Source organism: Bombina bombina, chromosome 5 (genome assembly GCF_027579735.1).
Source record: "Bombina bombina isolate aBomBom1 chromosome 5, aBomBom1.pri, whole genome shotgun sequence".
In the NCBI taxonomy this organism is placed as follows: domain Eukaryota; kingdom Metazoa; phylum Chordata; class Amphibia; order Anura; family Bombinatoridae; genus Bombina; species Bombina bombina.
This window is the reverse complement of record NC_069503.1, coordinates 894708512-894729047: the sequence shown is the minus strand read 5'-3', so window position 1 is coordinate 894729047 and position 20536 is coordinate 894708512. Positions and strand designations below refer to the sequence as shown.

At 39.2% G+C, this 20536-nt stretch overlaps 1 protein-coding gene across 1 annotated transcript in view; it reads right to left on the bottom strand.

The window, feature by feature from the left end:
- The window catches only part of RP1 (RP1 axonemal microtubule associated), a 550286-nt gene that overhangs the window by 348421 nt on the left and 181329 nt on the right, over positions 1-20536 (bottom strand). Inside the window, exon 14 of the mRNA XM_053715884.1 lies at positions 12776-12988. Within this exon, the coding sequence (XP_053571859.1) occupies positions 12776-12988 (213 nt within the window). The remainder of the gene's footprint in view (positions 1-12775; positions 12989-20536) is intronic.

Sequence of the window (20536 nt, the reverse complement as noted above, 5' to 3'; positions counted from 1 at the left end):
TAAAAATATTAAAAAGAACAGGGCCCAGTACTCATCCCTGGGGGACTCCACTAATAACCTTTGTCCAATCTGAGTCCATTCACTCCTACTCGTTGCTCCCTATCTTTTATCCAGTTATTTATCCATGAGCTAACATTTTTAGCTATTCCCAGTCCCTTAATTTTGTGCATTAATCTCTCATGTGGCACTGTATCAAATGCCTTTGCAAAATCTAAGTATATCACATCAACTGATTCCCCTTTATCTTTATTTTTACTTCCTCATAGAGGCCTATTTATCATAGGTCTTGTGGACCTTATCCGACAGTGCGGATCAGGTCCGCAAGACCTCGCTGAATGCGGAGAGCAATACGCACTCCGTATTCAGCATTGCACCAGCAGCTCACAAGAGCTGCTGGTGCAACGCTGCCCCCTGCAGACTCGCGACCAATCGGCAGGGGGTGTTAATCAACCCGATCGTATTTGATCAGGTTGAATTCTGCCTCATCAGAGCAGGCAAACAGAGTTATGGAGCAGCGGTCTTTGAGTCTGAAGACTCGCCAGAAACACGGGCCCACAAGCTCCTTATGGAGCTTGATAAATGGGCCCCATAGAATCTAATTAGATTCTCAATTGGGTTTAGGTCTGGAAACATGCTTGGCCAGTCCAACACCTTTACCCTCAGCATCTTTAGCAAGGCAGTGTTCGTCTTGGAGGTGTGTTTGGGGTCGTTATCATGTTGAAATATGACCTGTGGCCCAGTCTCCGAAGGGAGGGAATCATGCTCTGCTTTAGTATGTCACAATACATGTTGGCATTCATTGTTCCCTCAATGAACTATAGCTCCCCAATGCCGGCAGCACTCATGCAGGTCCAGATCATGGCACTCCCACCACTATTCTTGACTGTAGGCAAGACAAACTTGTCTTTATACTCCTCATCTGATTGCCGCCACACACACTTGACACCATCTGAATCAAATAAGTTTATCTTGGTCGCATCGGACCACAGGACTTGGTTATAGTAATCCATGCCCATAGTCTGCTTGTCTTCAGTTTGCGGGATTTCTTGTGCATCATCTTTAGAAGAGGCTTCCTTCTGGGATGACAGCCATGCAGACCAATTTGATGCAGTGTGCGGCATATGGTCTGAGCACTGACAGGCTGACCCCCCACCCCTTCAACCTCTGCAGCAATGTTGGCAGCACTCATATGTCTATTTCCCAAAGACAACCTCTGGATATGATGCTGAGCACGTTCACTCAACTTCTCTGGTCGATCATGGCGAGGCCTGTTCTGAGTGGAACATGTCCTGTATGGTCTTGCCCGCCATGCTGCAGCTCAGTTTCAGGGTCTTGGCTATCTTCTTATAGCCTAGGCCATCTTTATGTAGAAGTCAATTCTTTTTTTCAGATCCTCAGAGAGTTCTTTGCCATGAGGTGCCATCTTGAACTTCCAGTGACCAATATGAGAGAGTGTGAGAGTGATAACACCAAATTTTCACACCTACTCCCCATTCACACCTGAGACCTTGTAACACTAACGAGTCACATAACACGGGGAGGGAAAATGGCAAATTGGACCCAATTTGGACATTTTCACTTAGGGGTGTATTCACTTTCTCCAACATTGGTGTGTCCGGTCCACGGCGTCATCCTTACTTGTGGGATATTCTCTTCCCCAACAGGAAATGGCAAAGAGTCCCAGCAAAGCTGGTCACATGATCCCTCCTAGGCTCCGCCCACCCTAGTCATTCTCTTTGCCGTTGCACAGGCAACATCTCCACGGAGATGGTTAAGAGTTTTTTGGTGTTTAAATGTAGTTTTTATTCTTCTATCAAGTGTTTGTTATTTTAAAATAGTGCTGGTATGTACTATTTACTCTGAAACAGAAAAGGATGAAGATTTCTGTTTGTAAGAGGAAGATGATTTTAGCAGACAGTAACTAAAATTGGTTGCTGTTTCCACAGAGGACTGTTGAGATGAAGTAACTTCAGTTGGGGGAAACAGTTAGCAGACTTTTCTGCTTAAGGTATGACTAGCCATATTTCTAACAAGACTGTGTAATGCTGGAAGGCTGTCATTTCCCCTCATGGGGACCGGTAAGCCATTTTCTTAGTCAAAAACAAACAGAATAAAGGGCTTATTATGGGCTAAAAAACTGGTAGACATTTTTATGGGCTAAATCGATTGCTTTATTTGTGCATAATATTCAAATTTAGGCTAACAATTGACATTTATAATCTTGGGGAACGTTTATAAAAAGGCAGGCACTGTATTGGACACCTTTTTCAGTCAGGGGGCCTTTCTAGTCATAGACTGAGCCTCATTTTCGCGCCATTAATGCGCAGTTGTTTTTTGAGAACAGGGCATGCAGATGCATGTGTGTGGATCTAAGAATCTCTGAAAAAGCTTTTAGAAGGCGTCATTTGGTATAGTATTCCCCTCAGGGCTTGGTTGGGTCTTAGCAAAGACTGTATCTGGGACTGTATAGGGGTTAAATTGAAAAACGGCTCCGGTTCCGTTATTTTAAGGGTTAAAGCTCTGAAATTTGGACAATTCCTTCATACTTTTTCACATATTCAGTAATAAAGTGTTTTCTGTTTGAAATTTAAAGTGACAGTAACGGTTTTATTTTAAAACGTTTTTTGTGCATTGTTGACAAGTTTAAGCCTGTTTAACATGTCTATACCTTCAGATAAGCTATGTTCTATATGTATGAAAGCCAATGTGTCTCCCCATTTAAATTTATGTGATAATTGTGCCATAGCGTCCAAACAAAGTAAGGACAGTACTGCCACAAATAATGATATTGCCCAAGATGATTCCTCAAATGAGGGGAGTAAACATGATACTACATCATCTCCTACTGTGTCTACACCAGTTTTGCCCATGCAGGAGGCCCCTAGTACATCTAGTGCGCCAATACTTATTACCATGCAACAATTAACGGCTGTAATGGATAACTCCATAGCAAATCTTTTATCCAAAATGCCTACTTATCAGAGAAAGCGCGATTGCTCTGTTTTAAACACTGAAGAGCAAGAGGACGCTGATGATAATTGTTCTGTCATACCCTCACACCAATCTGAAGGGGCCATGAGGGAGGTTTTGTCTGAGGGAGAAATTTCAGATTCAGGAAAAATTTCTCATCAAGCTGAACCTGATGTTGTGACATTTAAATTTAAATTAGAACATCTCTGCGCACTGCTTAAGGAGGTGTTATCTACTCTGGATGATTGTGACAATTTGGTCATTCCAGAGAAATTATGCAAGATGGACAGGTTCCTAGAGGTTCCGGTGCCCCCCGACGCTTTTCCTATACCCAAGCGGGTGGCGGACATAGTAAATAAAGAGTGGGAAAAGACCGGCATACCTTTTGTTCCTCCCCCTATATTTAAGAAATTATTTCCTATGGTCGACCCCAGAAAGGACTTATGGCAGACAGTCCCCAAGGTCGAGGGGGCAGTTTCTACTCTAAACAAACGCACTACTATTCCTATCGAAGATAGTTGTGCTTTCAAAGATCCTATAGATAAAAAATTAGAAGGTTTGCTTAAAAAGATTTTTGTACAGCAAGGCTACCTTCTACAACCAATTTCATGCATTGTTCCTGTCACTACGGCAGCGTGGTTCTGGTTCGAGGAACTAGAAAAGTCGCTCAGTAGAGAAACTCCATATGTGGAGGTTATGGACAGAGTTCACGCACTTAAATTGGCTAACTCTTTTATTTTAGATGCCGCTTTGCAATTAGCAAAATTAGCGGCGAAAAATTCAGGGTTTGCTATTGTGGCGCGCAGAGCGCTTTGGCTAAAGTCTTGGTCAGCGGATGTGTCATCCAAGACAAAATTACTTAACATTCCTTTCAAAGGTAAAACTTTATTTGGACCTGATTTGAAAGAGATTATTTCAGACATCACTGGGGGAAAGGGCCACGCCCTTCCACAGGATAGGTCTTTTAAGGCTAAAAATAAGCCTAATTTTCGTCCCTTTCGCAGAAATGGACCAGCCTCTAATTCTGCATCCTCTAAGCAAGAGGGTAATGCCTCACAACCCAAATCAGCCTGGAAACCAATGAAAGGCTGGAACAAAGGTAAGCAGGCCAAGAAACCTGCCACTGTTAACAAGACAGCATGAAGGAGTAGCCCCCGATCCGGGACCGGATCTGGTGGGGGGCAGACTCTCTCTCTTTGCTCAGGCTTGGGCAAGAGATGTTCAGGATCCTTGGGTGCTAGAAATAGTTTCTCAAGGTTATCTCCTGGAATTCAAGGAACTACCCCCAAGGGGAAGGTTCCACAAGTCTCCCTTATCCTCAAACCAAATAAAGAGACAGGCATTCTTACATTGTGTAGAATACCTGTTAAAGATGGGATTGATACTCCCAGTTCCAATAAAGGAACAAGGAATGGGATTTTATTCCAATCTGTTCGTAGTTCCCAAAAAAGAGGGAACGTTCAGACCAATTTTGGATTTGAAGATCCTAAACAAATTTCTCAGGGTACCATCGTTCAAAATGGAAACTATTCGAACGATTCTACCCACCATCCAGGAAAGTCAATTTATGACTACCGTGGATCTAAAGGATGCGTACCTACATATCCCTATCCACAAGGAACATCATCAGTTCCTAAGGTTCGCTTTTCTGGACAAACATTACCAGTTTGTGGCTCTTCCATTCGGATTAGCCACTGCTCCAAGGATTTTCACAAAGGTGCTAGGGTCCCTTCTAGCGGTTCTAAGACCAAGGGGCATTGCAGTAGTACCTTACTTGGACGACATTCTAATACAAGCGTCGTCCCTGTCAAAGGCAAAGGCTCATACGGACATCGTTCTAGCCTTTCTCACATCTCACGGATGGAAGGTGAACAAAGAAAAGAGTTCTCTGTCCCCGTCAACAAGAGTTCCCTTCTTGGGAACAATAATAGATTCCTTAGAAATGAGGATTTTTCTGACAGAGGTCAGAAAATCAAAACTTCTAAGCTCTTGTCAAGTGCTTCATTCTGTTCCTCGTCCTTCCATAGTGCAGTGCATGGAAGTAATAGGATTGATGGTTGCAACAATGGACATAGTTCCTTTTGCACAAATTCATCTAAGACCATTACAACTGTGCATGCTCAAACAGTGGAATGGGGATTATACAGACTTGTCTCCAATGATTCAAGTAGATCAAAAGACCAGAGATTCACTCCGTTGGTGGCTGACCCTGGACCATCTGTCCCAGGGAATGAGCTTCCGCAGGCCAGAGTGGGTCATTGTCACGACCGACGCCAGTCTAGTGGGCTGGGGTGCGGTCTGGGAATCCCTGAAAGCTCAGGGTCTATGGTCTCGGGAAGAGTCTCTTCTCCCGATAAACATTCTGGAACTGAGAGCGATATTCAATGCTCTCAGAGCTTGGCCTCAACTAGCAAAGGCCAAATTCATAAGGTTCCAATCAGACAACATGACGACTGTTGCTTATATCAATCATCAAGGGGGAACAAAGAGTTCCCTGGCGATGAAAGAAGTGACCAAAATAATTCAATGGGCGGAGGATCACTCCTGCCACTTGTCTGCGATCCACATCCCAGGAGTGGAAAATTGGGAAGCGGATTTTCTGAGTCGTCAGACATTTCATCCGGGGGAGTGGGAACTCCATCCGGAAATCTTTGCCCAAATAACTCAATTATGGGGCATTCCAGACATGGATCTGATGGCATCTCGTCAGAACTTCAAGGTTCCTTGCTACGGGTCCAGATCCAGGGATCCCAAGGCGACTCTAGTAGATGCTCTAGTAGCACCTTGGACTTTCAACCTAGCTTACGTATTCCCACCGTTTCCTCTCATTCCCAGGCTGGTAGCCAGGATCAATCAGGAGAGGGCCTCGGTGATCTTGATAGCTCCTGCGTGGCCACGCAGGACTTGGTATGCAGACCTGGTGAATATGTCATCGGCTCCACCATGGAAGCTACCTTTGAGACAGGACCTTCTTGTTCAAGGTCCATTCGAACACCCAAATCTGGTCTCCCTCCAACTGACGGCTTGGAGATTGAACGCTTGATTCTATCAAAGCGTGGGTTTTCAGATTCGGTGATAGATACTCTGGTTCAGGCCAGAAAACCTGTAACTAGAAAAATTTACCATAAAATATGGAAAAAATATATCTGTTGGTGTGAATCCAATGGATTCCCATGGAATAAAATAAAAATTCCTAAGATTCTCTCCTTTCTTCAAGAAGGTTTGGAGAAAGGATTATCTGCAAGTTCCCTAAAGGGACAGATCTCTGCTTTATCTGTCTTACTACACAAAAGACTGGCAGCTGTGCCAGATGTTCAAGCATTTGTTCAGGCTCTGGTTAGGATCAAGCCTGTTTACAGACCTTTGACTCCTCCCTGGAGTCTAAATCTAGTTCTTTCAGTTCTTCAAGGGGTTCCGTTTGAACCCTTACATTCCATAGATATTAAGTTACTATCTTGGAAAGTTTTGTTTTTGGTTGCAATTTCTTCTGCTAGAAGAGTTTCAGAGTTATCTGCTCTGCAGTGTTCTCCTCCTTATCTGGTGTTCCATGCAGATAAGGTGGTTTTGCGTACTAAGCCTGGTTTTCTTCCTAAAGTTGTTTCTAACAAAAATATTAACCAGGAGATAGTTGTACCTTCTTTGTGTCCGAATCCAGTTTCAAAGAAGGAACGTTTGTTACACAATTTGGACGTTGTCCGTGCTCTAAAGTTCTATTTAGAGGCTACTAAAGATTTCAGACAAACATCTTCCTTGTTTGTTGTTTATTCTGGTAAAAGGAGAGGTCAAAAAGCGACTTCTACCTCTCTTTCCTTTTGGCTTAAAAGCATCATCCGATTGGCTTATGAGACTGCCGGACGGCAGCCTCCTGAAAGAATCACAGCTCACTCCACTAGGGCTGTGGCTTCCACATGGGCCTTCAAGAACGAGGCTTCTGTTGACCAGATATGTAAGGCAGCGACTTGGTCTTCACTGCACACTTTTGCCAAATTTTACAAATTTGATACTTTTGCTTCTTCGGAGGCTATTTTTGGGAGAAAGGTTTTGCAAGCTGTGGTTCCTTCCGTTTAGGTGACCTGATTTGCTCCCTCCCGTCATCCGTGTCCTAAAGCTTTGGTATTGGTTCCCACAAGTAAGGATGATGCCGTGGACCGGACACACCAATGTTGGAGAAAACAGAATTTATGCTTACCTGATAAATTACTTTCTCCAACGGTGTGTCTGGTCTGATGAATTATTTTCTCTAACTACAGTCACCACGGTATCATATGGTTTCTCCTATATATATTTCCTCCTGTCCGTCGGTCGAATGACTGGGGTGGGCGGAGCCTAGGAGGGATCATGTGACCAGCTTTGCTGGGACTCTTTGCCATTTCCTGTTGGGGAAGAGAATATCCCACAAGTAAGGATGACGCCGTGGACCGGACACACCGTTGGAGAAAGTAATTTATCAGGTAAGCATAAATTCTGTTTTTGTTGCCAACGGTTTAGACATTAATGGCTGTGTGTTGAGTTATTTTGAGGGGACAGCATATTTACACTGGTTTACAGGCTGTACACTCACTACTTTACATTGTACCAAAGTGTCATTTCTTCAGTGTTGTCACATGAAAAGATACAGTATTATAAAATATTTACAGAAATGTGAGGGGTGTACTCACTTTTGTGAGATACTGTATGTACTTAAAGAACCTTTTAGGGTTAGACTTAGATTCCCTTGCAATTAATATTTCATTTTCAATTTTGGCTAATTTGATTGCTTTTTTGCATGCTTTGTTATATTCTTTATAAATATGATATGAACTGAATCTGTAATTTGTTTTAATAAGTCTTAATATAACTTAAATTTATTTTGCTAGCTTTCTCATGTGTTTTGTTATGCAAACTAGAAAGTGAGAATTATTTACTTCAAGGGGGATAGTTATCAAAATGTCAACTGATAATACGCTGAAATCCCGCGTCGTATTTGACGCAAGATTGATCTGCCATAGTTAACAAAGCTTCAGGATCGTCAAATGTTGAAATTTGTGACAAAATATACGCTCCCGCGATCTCAATCCGACGCAGATCGATGCTTGCGTCATTACAGATGTTTCAAATTCACATTCGACTCTTTTTGACCCTTTTCCCAATTTATCAAACATTTAACAGGTACGCTTGCGTCTATTCCGATGCAGCGTACCTACTTTTCAAACCGCCCCCCTTGAGGCCGCGGATGCCACAGAAATCAATGGGAGTCTGAAAACACAGAAAGCTTATGTTCGATGCTGCAAGAGAATGAAGCATATTACAAAATAAAAGTAAATTAGAAACTTTATTAAAGTTGTTTACCCTTTCTAAATCAAATATTATTGCTTTACATTTGGTGCACTAGTAGATATAGGGATAAAAATGAAAAATACATAACTACTTATGGATTATGTTACATCTTTGTCTCCCATTACAAAGCAAGGGGACAATATTATTTCTCCAAATTTGGTGCAAAGTTTTGCCCCAAACTTGTTTCACTAATAGATATAGAGATAAAAATGAAATAAATATGCAACATAATATAGCTAACTTCCTTTTTATTTTTTTGATAAATCTATTTGCATCATGTTTATGGCATATAATACATGTCCCACTCTCCACTTCGCACCAAATTTGACGCAACACCTTTTGCACCAATTATGACGCAAACTCCTAAACAACCTACACACTAGTGAATTTTTCAACCACTTTTGATTGGGATATGATAATCAAATGATTTATGACATCAGCCAATCTAATTCAAATATACATTTTAAACTATCACTAACGAATCAAATTACTCGATACTTGTGTCATTGATCACTCATCAGAACTTGTAAGTGACATTAATTACATTGTGTATTATACTTTGAAAGTATGTATATGTGAAATTACTATTAAAGATAAGCATTGATGCTGACATTAGGACACACAGTGTAATATTTTAGACAATGATTTTAAATTTCGAATGATGTTTGATTCAATATAATCTTAAGATGATAGCTCAAAGGAATAGCCCACCTAACATTAAACTGTCATGAATCAGATACAGCAGAAATTAAAATAACCTCTTTACTGTCATGCTATTTTCAGTGTATTTCTTCCTTCTCTTGAATTTATTTTTCAGTAAGAAATGTCATCTTATATGCCAGCCCATTTTGTAACACCTGTGTAGGGGTGGTTTTTAAAACTAGATTGCAATCAGGAGGGGTTACACAGGTACTGAGATAAAACTGGCCCAGCTCTTAAAATATGCATTGATTGCAAATAAATACATATGATACCCTGATTACATGTTATATTCGCAATTATTCATGCTCAGAATAATAATAAATTTACATGATATACATATAGTGGTATAAATAAACTCAGAGACATGAAAGACAACATTATTTAGAACAATAAAAGGAATTTAGGGACATGTAAATATATTTGTAAAAGATTTCTGACATAACACATATATATGCAGTATATATATATATATATATATATACAAACACACACAAGTATGTGCAAAGATATATGTACAAATTCTAGCATTAATAATCATTTATAAAAAAAACATGAAATAAAAGCATATCATGACTTCTAGAAATACAAATACACATTAATTTATGTGAAAGTATCATATAACAAATAAATATAAAAATAACTTTCTATGAGATATTGTTGGTTGAGGTATAAATAAATGTAGCTATTTCTTGGACATTAACAGATGAAAAATAAAAGATTAGCTTTAGAGAAACGTGCTTGTTCATGGACAGTAATGAAATGTTATAAATAAAGTTGGGAAAAAACAGAATAACCTTGACATTGATGACTGTTAGTTAACAACAGTCCGATGCTCATCACGCCGTACTTGACACGCGTGTTTTTTACTGGTTTTTTTTTATAACTAAGGGCATCGTATGCAGATTCGTGTCAGCAATGTAAGGCGATGTCTGGCTAGTGTATTGGCACCGTTGAATGCATCAAGATTAACGCTTTGATAAATATCCCCCCAAGCCTCAAAAAGTGCAAACTTTTAAAGTAGTGTTTTGGAGTAACACATAACTCACCACTTGTAACACAAGTGCAATGAACACATTAAAAGGATAGGGCACACCAAAAAAGTTACAGACATTTTACAATGTTTTGGTTAACATTTTTACCCATCCACTTAAAATACAAGTTTGTGCATTATTCTTTGTCCATGGACACTCCATGCACACTACATTATTGATTATGCTCCACTTGTAATCTGAGCCTAAGTTTTTTTTTCCAGCCAAGAAAATTTACAAATTATTTCTGTATCTTGATAAATTCTGGTCATCCTATTACATTCTTGCTTTTGAAAGTTTTCCTGTTGGAATAGTGTTCCTTCAGCAAACTGTTATTTGTTCAATGAACAAAAACCTGTCATCACTTGTAGATATAAAGGGATTTTACAATAGGGACATTCAGTGGTTTACATTAATGCCAGAGTTAATGCATGTAAATTCACAGAATTAAATAATATAATACATTATGGGCCAGATTACTAGTGTCATGCAAACTGTTACGTGCAAGCGATATCAGGCCAAGCGATATCAGGCTTATCGTGGGTGTTTAAACAAGTTCGCTCAAGAGCAAATTCACAATTGAATTTAATGTGAGTTGGGTTATCGCAACCTCAGAATGCTGGTTAGCTTTTATGCTCAAATAAAATGTCCCACAAGAAAACATCAAAAATACACATCAATAATAACATTGTCTGATAAAAAAATATTCAAAATAAATATTGCAATAAAAAGAGCTTAAAGATATGAGGTCTTGGGTGTTAGAAAAAAAAAGTCTGCAAAGGACTTTAATATAGAGATACATACATGTCTAAAGATGTATTTGTATGTATATATGTGTGTGCATATGTATTTACATTCTTGTGTATATACCTGTACCTGCATATCCATTCCTATCGATATATAGGTATAGATATGTATTTTACATGAACAGTATCATATATATATACTGTATATATTGCATAATATTCTATGTGAAGAACATAGGAACAGAAAATATACATTCTGCGCCTCATGTTTCTCAATTTAGATCTTATCGTGATCGGGTTAGCGGAATGAGAACTTAGTATTCTTAAAGGCGCATTATATATATATATACATATACATACAGTATATACATACAGGAGGGGGAAACAAGACGTGGAGGAACTCCTTGCTCAGTATGCTTAGAGGAATGTGGCTGCACCTCACGAGTCCCAATGAAGGCCTAAATGATCGTCTGGGGTTGCTGTGTTCCTTGTTCAGAGAGAAATTGCCTAGCATTTTGACACTGGACTGACCGTGATAGGCGGAATCAGACTGATATACTACAGGACATTTCGACTCTGTGAAAAGCATTACTGGGCTAAAAAGAAGCTGCACCCAGGTGGTAAATCGCCATGGAACAGACTAACAATGTTGCTGAGCTGGTTGTTCGTTCCTGTGAGTGCGCTTCTCTGTGTATGTATATAAATATATATATATATATATATATATATATATATATAAATAAAATAATCTATATATGCAGGTATAGATACATATTTTACCAAAAAATCATATATATGTTGAAATGTGTATGTATGAATAAATAGAACACATTCTTCCATGTGAAGAACATTGCAATGGGTGTTTTAGCACATATAGTTTATTTATTATTTATTTTTGCTGCTATGTAAAAAAAAGAAAAACTGCATAAATGGTGTTCATATACTGGATATACAAGGAGTTAGGAATAGTTTTTTCCCAATATTAGAATTTGATGAGAAACACATTTCTTGTAGTGATTTGTTAAAAACTTAATTTCTCCTTCAGGTAAAAATATCAATTCATATCAAGTATAAAGTATAATTTAAAAGGGCATTTCAACTAAAACTTAAATACACATCAGTGAATTTCATGTGAAATCTTTTACTGTGCAAGAAAATGTGGTTCATATCTATCTTTGTGCACCAGAATTTTAAACAAAGTAACTGTTTCGAGAACATGAGGCATCTTATATCATGTAAACTAAGTGAAAAACAGTCTTAGCTCTCTGAACAGAAGTTCTGTTTGAAATGCTGAAGCACTGAGAACATCTGGATATACTCAAAGTTCCTATGCTTATTAAATACATTTTACCAATACAAGTGTACTGCAAAAATGCTTCCATTCAAAACCAAAGTGCAATAATATATTTATTTAAATTTTATTTATTTGGAATGCCCGTTTAACATATAAACTACACCTACAAGTTGGCATAGATTTCAAACATAAGCACTGAGCCAAAATGCATGTGAATCAAGTCTATGGGGCCTATCTATTAAGTTCCTAATGGAGATCGCCAGACACAGCAATTATGAAGCAGCGGTCTAAAGACCGCTGCTCCATAACCCTGTCCGTCTGCTCTGAGCAGGCGGACAGACATCGCAGGAATTCAACACGATCGAGTACGATCGGGTTGATTGACACCCCCTGCTGGTGGACGATTGGCCATGAGTCTGCAGGGGGCGGCGTTGCACCAGCAGCTCACAAGAGCTGCTGGTGCAATGCTGAATACGGAGAGCGTATTGCTCTCCGCATTCAGCGATCTCTGTCGGACTTGATCCGCACTGTCGGATCAGGTTCGACAGACATATGATAAATAGGCCTCTATTTATCATGAAATCTGTAGATTTTACAATACTCTTAGTAATCAATACAGGTTTCTATATAATTGCTGTTTACATAAGACATTATGGTTATATAGAAAACCAAGCATGCAATATAGAATAAGTGTATAACAATAATTCATATGTGCTTACTTCACCATCACACTCATTATTTTTCATCCGTAAGTACTTTCGTTGGCTTGTTACGTTCTCAAACATGTAGACTGATGAGGTTATTTTATGTACTCTTAAGTAGGATTCTTCATTGTGATGCCCTGTCCCACTGACATGCCCATTCTGTCTTATACAAAGAGCTTGGGACCAGCTGGTGGTAAATAGAATGATGGCACCACTATGGAAAATTCCCTGAAGACAAGATTTAAACAAAGAATAAACATACATGTAAACCAAAATAGCACTCCCCCCCCCCCACCCTTCTGTTGCTTGTGTATAAATATGTGGTTGATTACAATCCTTTAGAAAAGCTTAGCAAATTATTGGCTAGATTACGAGTTTTGCGTTAGAGGCTATGCGGTGCTAACAAGCAGTTTATGCTCTCCGCTCCCTTACAGACAGTGCTGGTATTACGGGTTTTTACAAACCCGGCGTGAACCGCAAAAAGGTGATCGTAGAGCAAAATTTTGCTCCACATCTCACCTCAATACCAGCACTGCTTTCGTTAGCGGTGAGCTGGCTGAACGTGCTCGTGCGCAATTTCCCCATAGGAATCAATGGGGGAGAGCCGGCTGAAAAAAACCTAACACCTGCAAAAAAGCAGCCTTTAGCTCCTAACGAACCCCAATTGATTCCTATGGGGAAAATACATTTATGTCTATACCTAACACCCTAACATGAACCCAGAGTCTAAACACCCCTAATCTTACACTTATTAACCCCTAATTTGCCGCCCCCGACATCGCAAACACCTACATTATTCTTATTTACCCCTAATCTGCCGCTCCGGACACCGCTGCCACCTGCATTATACTTATGAACCCCTAATCTGCTGCCCCCAACATCGCCGACACCTACATTATATTTATTAACCCCTAATCTGCTGCCACCAATGTTGCCGCAACCTACCTACACTTCTTAACCCCTAATCAGCTGCCCCCAACGTCGCTGCCACTATATTAAAGTTATTAACCCCTAAATCAAAGTCTATCCCTAACCCTAACTTAAATATAATTTAAATAAATCTAAATAAAATTACTATTATTACCTAAATAATTCCTATTTAAAACTAAATACTTACCCATAAAATAAACCCTCAGCTAGCTACAATATAACTAATAGTTACATTGTATCTAGCTTAGGGTTTATTTTTATTTTACAGGCAAGTTTGTATTTATTTTAACTAGGTAGAATAGCTACTAAATAGTTATTAACTATTTAATAACTACCTAGCTAAAATAAATACAAAAGTACCTGTAAAGTAAAACCTAACCTAAGTTACAATTACACCTAACACTACACTATAATTAAATTAATTCCCTAAATTAAATACAATTAAAAACAAATAAATAAAATTATCTAAAGTACAAAAAACCCCCACTAAATTACAGAAAATAATAAACAAATTACAAGATTTTTAAACTAATTACACCTAATCTAATCCCCCTAACAAAATAAAAAAGCCCCCCAAAAATAAAAAGCCCTACCATACACTAAATTACAAATAGCCCTCAAAAGGGCCCCCCAACATTAAAACCCACCACCCACACAACCAACCCTATTCTAAAACCCACCCAATACCCCCTTAAAAAACCTAACCCTAACCCCTTGAAGATAACCTTACCGGAAGAAGTCTTCACCCAACCGGGCCGAAGTCCTCAACGAAGCCGGGAGATGTCTTCATCCATGCCGGGCGTAGTGGTCCTCAAGACAGGCAGAAGTCTTCATCCAGACTGCATCTTCTATCTTCATCCATCCGGCGTGGAGCGGGTCCATCTTCAAGACATCCGGCACGTAGCATCCTCTTCCATCAAAGTCTTCTTACTAAATGACGGTTCCTTTAAGTGACGTCATCCAAGATGGCGTCCCTTCAATTCCGATTGGCTGATAGCATTTTATTAGCCAATTTGAATTAAGGTAGAAAAAATCCTATTGGCTGATGCAATCAGCCAATAGGATTGAGCTGGCATTCTATTGGCTGATTGGAACAGCCAATAGTATGCCAGCTCAATCCTATTGGCTGATTGCATCAGCCAATAGGATTTTTTCTACCTTAAATCCGATTGGCTGATAGAATTCTATCAGGCAATCAGAATTGAAGGGACGCCATTTTGGATGACGTCACTTAAAGGAACTGTCATTTAGTAAGAATACTTTGATGGAAGAGGATGCCCCCTGTGCCGGATGTCTTGAAGATGGACCCGCTCCGCGCCGGATGGATGAAGATAGAAGATGCCGTCTGGATAAAGACTTCTGCCCATCTGGAGGACCACTTCGCTGGCATAGATGAAGACTTCTCTCGGCTTCGTTGAGGACTTCGGCCCAGTTGGGTGAAGACTTCTCCCGGTAATGTGATCTTCAAGGGGTTAGTGTTAGGTTTTTTTTAAGGGGGTATTGGGTGGGTTTTAGAGTAGGGTTGGTTGTGTGGGTGGTGGGTTTTAATGTTGGGGGAGATTTGTACTTTTTTTTACAGGTAAAAGAGCTGATTACTTTGGGGCAATGCCCCGCAAAAGGCCCTTTTGAGGGCTATTTGTAATTTAGTGTAGGGTAGGGCTTTTTTATTTTGGGGGAGGCTTTTTTATTTTGTTAGGGGGATTAGATTAGGTGTTATTAATTTAAAAATCTTGTAATTTGTTTATTATTTTCTGTAATTTAGTGGGGGGGGGGGTTGTACTTTAGATAATTTTATCTATTTGTATTTAATCATATTTAATTTAGGGAATTAATTTAATTATAGTGTAGTGTTAGATGTAATTGTAACTTAGGTTAGGTTTTATTTTACAGGTAAATTTGTCTTTATTTTAACTAGGTAGTTATTAAATAGTTAATAACTATTTAGTAACTATTCTACCTAGTTAAAATAAATACAAACTTGCCTGTAAAATAAAAATAAACCCTAAGCTAGATACAATATAACTATTAGTTATATTGTAGCTAGCTTAGGGTTTATTTTATAGGTAAGTATTTAGTTTTAAATAGGAATTATTTAGGGAATAATAGTAATTTTATTTATATTTATTTAAATTATATTTAAGTTAGGGGGTGTTAGGGTTGGCAGGGGCGAAACTACAGGGGGTGCAAGGTCGCAATAAAAAACGTTGACCTGACACTGCCTGCACTGATATCAGTGAGAGTGACATGATGCTTCACTAGTGTCTCTGAATACAGGGGTTAGTGTTTCTGTTTTACCCATTGGTGTTTATGTGTGTGTATGTGTGTATGTATGTATGTGACTGTGTGTGTATTTATGCATGTGTGTGTGTATGTTTGTGGAACCAGCAAAATACAGACCTTGTTACTACAGCATGGGGGGCAGGGGGTAAACAGTGTCAGTCTATACAGTACCACAATATACAGTACGGGGGACTGGACCATGTCACAGTCTACTGTGGTCACTGTATAAAGTACTGGGGCAGGTAGGGTCAGGCCAGCCATCTCATCGGCAGATTACAGACTGTGTCACTGACTCACTATATACAGTACTGGTGGGTTAAACAGTGTCACTATATACAGTAATAGGGGGTCAGACCATCTCACAGGGTACCTCCTTTTGCATACATGTAATCTGATTCACATTTTTTTTTCTGTGTTTTAATTATATATATATATATATATATATATATATATAAAGGATATATATCAAATTCACTTTTTTGGGGGGGATGGGGGGTGACGGGAGGGAGCCCTTCTTAGATTCTTGCACCTGGGCCCTGTGGTTTCTAGTTACGCCTCTGAGGGTTAGACTTAGATTTAGGGGTTAATAACTTTAATATAGTGGCGGTGACGTTGTGGGCGGCAGATTAGGGGTTAATAAATGTAGGTAGGTGTTGGCGATGTTAGGGACAGCAGATTTGGGGTTAATAATATTTAACTAGTGTTTGCGATGCTGGAGTGCGGCGGTTTAGGGGTTAATATATTTATTATAGTGGCGGCAATGTCCGGTTCGGCAGATTAGGGGTTAAAAATTTTATTTTAGTGTTTGCGATGTGGGAGGGCCTCGGTTTAGGGGTTAATGTGTAGTTTATGGATGTTAGTGTACTTTATAGCACTTTAGTTAAGAGTTTTATGCTACGGCGTTGTAGTGTAAAACTCTTAACTACTGACTTTTAAATGCGGTACCAGTCTTGACAGAAGAGGGTCTACCGCTCACTTTTTGTCAGATTCATAATACCGCCGCTATGCAAGTCCCATTTAAAAAATAGGATACGCAATTGATGGAAGTGGATTTGCGGTATTTCCAAGTCTGGCCAAAAAAGTAAGCGGTACACCAGTACCTGCAAGACTCGTAATACCAGCGGGCGTTAAAAAGCAGCGTTAGGACCGGCCAACGCTGCTTTTTAAACCTAAAGCCAAACTCGTAATCTAGCCGAATGTACCTACAAAAAACAAACAAAAAAAAACAGACTATAATGGTAAATTTTGCAGATTTTTTTTTATTAAATAATCTTTTCAAAACAATTGTGATCACCCCACTTTTTCTTTAAAAGCATTGCTAAAAAAGTAAGTTCTAGAGAAGCAATGTACAACTGGGAGCTAGCTGAACAGATCTGATGAGCCAATGACATAATGCATATATGTGTAGCTACCAATCACCAGCTAGCCCGCAGTAGTGCATTGGTAGATATGCTATTCAACACACAGGGCCACATGTATACAAAAGTATCCAAAGTGATCTCTATCTTCCAACTCAGAGGTGGCGGAAAGGCTAAGAAGCTGCAGTAATTTTCGGTCGCAACACTGGGAGCAGGAGTTCTTGCTGAACCTAATCTACTGAATATCTGTAGATACCTGAAGCATCTAATGTTCATTATTGGTATTTTTCAAGTTAAACTATGTTCTTTTACTGAGCCAATTGTGGAGTCTCAGCTGATCTTTTGTGCTTCACAACAAAGACATGGAGCACATGTGGCTGCTTTCAAGCAAAGTGTGTTCTAGACTAATACACCTCACTAAACTATGTGAGATTATCTCTCAGCAATTTTCTCTGAGCCGTGACTCTGTGAAAGGGAATTTGTCCGGGAGATGCAGTCGGATGATATTAGAGTTAACAATAAAGCCTTTACCTAGGGCCAGATCCTCCTTACAATGTCCTAACTACTACAGAAGATTCTTCATTTACCTGCATGGGAGATATAGAGGAAGCCATGCAGGAGAAATTCCCTTACTCTGTGCCCAGGCAGGAGAGATGTGACAGTTTGCCCAGTGGCCATCAAGATTAACAAAACCACGTCTACAACTGTGCTGCGCTTGCAATAAAGGCTGGTGTGTAAAATACTTTCGTGGTCAGCTATGAGGCTCCAGAACAAGAAGATTTTCTAAGTAATATCGGGAGTCGGGACTACTGCTTCCTCTATGACCTATAATAAGGCTTAGCCTGAGGATGGGAGTCATATGAGGGAGAGTCTGTCAAATTTATGCCCACCGAATTTACCATAACTATAGTGCTGAGGAGATGTAACTATATTGTCACTTATTATACTGCTATATTGTATAGGTTATGCATTTTTCTTTTCTTTGTTGACTCCTCTGCGGTTCCTTGTTGTTTTTTTCTATATCTGTGCACATGTTTAATTATATGGGCTCTCTGCTATTTGATGGCATGGAGTGAGTTACTATCTATCATTTTAGTAATCATGTCTACACTACTGAGATATTTGCTGCTATATTATTACATTTAGAAAATTGCTGCAATGTAGTATCTTCATTATAACGCAAATGTGAAGATGCTCTGCCCACTCAAATGTTTAGGATATTATTACTTGAAGGGCTACTGCAATATTCTACTAGACTATCTAGTAGGCATGATAACAAGATGACCATTCTTTAGCGCCCATAGCCTAAGTTAATTTCCAGCTATTGATCAATCCTATTTGTGTTATGAGCTTACCTAAATACTGAACCTAAATGGCTGTTATTGCATACTTTAATTTCTATAAGTGGTTTTAGCCAGAAAATGTAATTGTGTTATTTTAATTAACACTCAAATCCTTATCTAAAAAGGGTTAAGCACTCGTGGTTATGTGTGTAACCAGTGGCAGTAGCATAAGAAAAATGTATTATGTTGTCCATTTTTTCAGGCAACATATTTATTGCAGTTTTCTATGGTTCTGATGTACAGCAGCTACATTTCTTCAGTAGAAAGTGGAGATATAGTTTACACTCCTAGATAGTCTATTATGTTGTAAGGAAAGTGGTTGCAGTAATTGCTCATATAACACTTGCTTAAACTTGTGTGACTTTGCCTTTAAGAGAGTGAAAGCATTGCACTAACTTGGGTGACTTTGCCTTTAAGAGAGTGTGCCTTTAACAGAGTAAAAGACATTAATTAACTTCAAGTAGATGACACTGAATTTTGCTAAGTCATGCTACAAGTGGTAAACAACCGATGGATGCTGATGATAAGAAGTCAAAACCCAGACAGAACAAGGGTGTAACCTTGGCAGGGGTCACTTACTGACATTAAGGAACACATTGGTATAGGGGCTAATGCCATGGTAATATTGTTAATTATTATTAGGTGCAATAGGCTAATTAATATTAATTGCAATAGGCTAAGTAATAAAGCCATTATTGATGTTTAGCTATTAATTATATCTATGGAAAGATTGTTAAAACTATTATTGATGTATTTGACAAAAGTAACTGCATAAGACCACATAATTAATGTTAGGCAGAAAAACATGTTTGTTTGAAACTAAAGATGACGGCATTGCAGTTTAGGAATACGTCAGAGATAGTACCTGGGTATGCCCTGATAAGCTTGGTTGAGGCTAAAGACAGACTGGCCAGATGTCTTGGGCCAGGGCCAATCTCAGAGGGTGCGGTCTCAGGATCTGTGGAGTTGCGCCAAAACTGTTACACAAGTGAACAGTATAAAGAGGGGTACATCTAGGCAATCTGATCAGTTGTCTGATTGTATTGATTGTCATGTCTGATGTCTGATGTCTGAGTCAGTCTGAGAGTCTGAGTATTTGTGGTGTGTGTATTTGAGTGTATTTTTGGGACCCATGGATGGACGCATCCTCGGTGTTGTTTTTTCCCGCTGATCGCCTGCTTTTCTCCTGGTCCAAAGATTGCCCAGATGTCCCCTCCCATTGCGCCCCGGAAGCGGCAGGATAGGATGATGCAAACAGAGATCACGGTGATGTATTAATTTGATTGTTTAAAACTAGCTAGACTTGTTTTAGGGGTAATACAACATAAGATTGTTATCAGTCGTTGCGCAGGCAACTAAATGCAACTGAAAACTGTATAGATAGTTGTATCTAGAATTGTTTATATAAGCATTGCAATTGCATAGAGTGTTATAAGTATGAATAGTGGTTTGTGGTATTTTGTTTCCATGATTATGTTGCAGAATAAACCATCATTGTTATTATAAGATTGTGAAAACCTGTGTAATGTGTCAGTCATTTCCTTGCTGAAAAGTGATATATATGATAACATCATATCCTGACAAAAAGAATCACATAACATTATTGGCGTAGTCGGTCGGCAGGATACATAATTGTTTATCACTTGAGCAAAGAAACTGACAGTTTTCTTACTGAATGTGCAGAGCTGATAGACGCAGCTCCAATCGAAAGTGAAACCCCTTTTGTAGATAAAAAAAAAAATAAGCCAGAAAAATATATAGCTGTATCTTGCACGGTCAGGAGTATAAATATATATGTTTCTGGATTAGTTAGAATTGAATTGTTAATTCCTCAAATGAGCCATGAAAGCTGTGTAAATAAACAG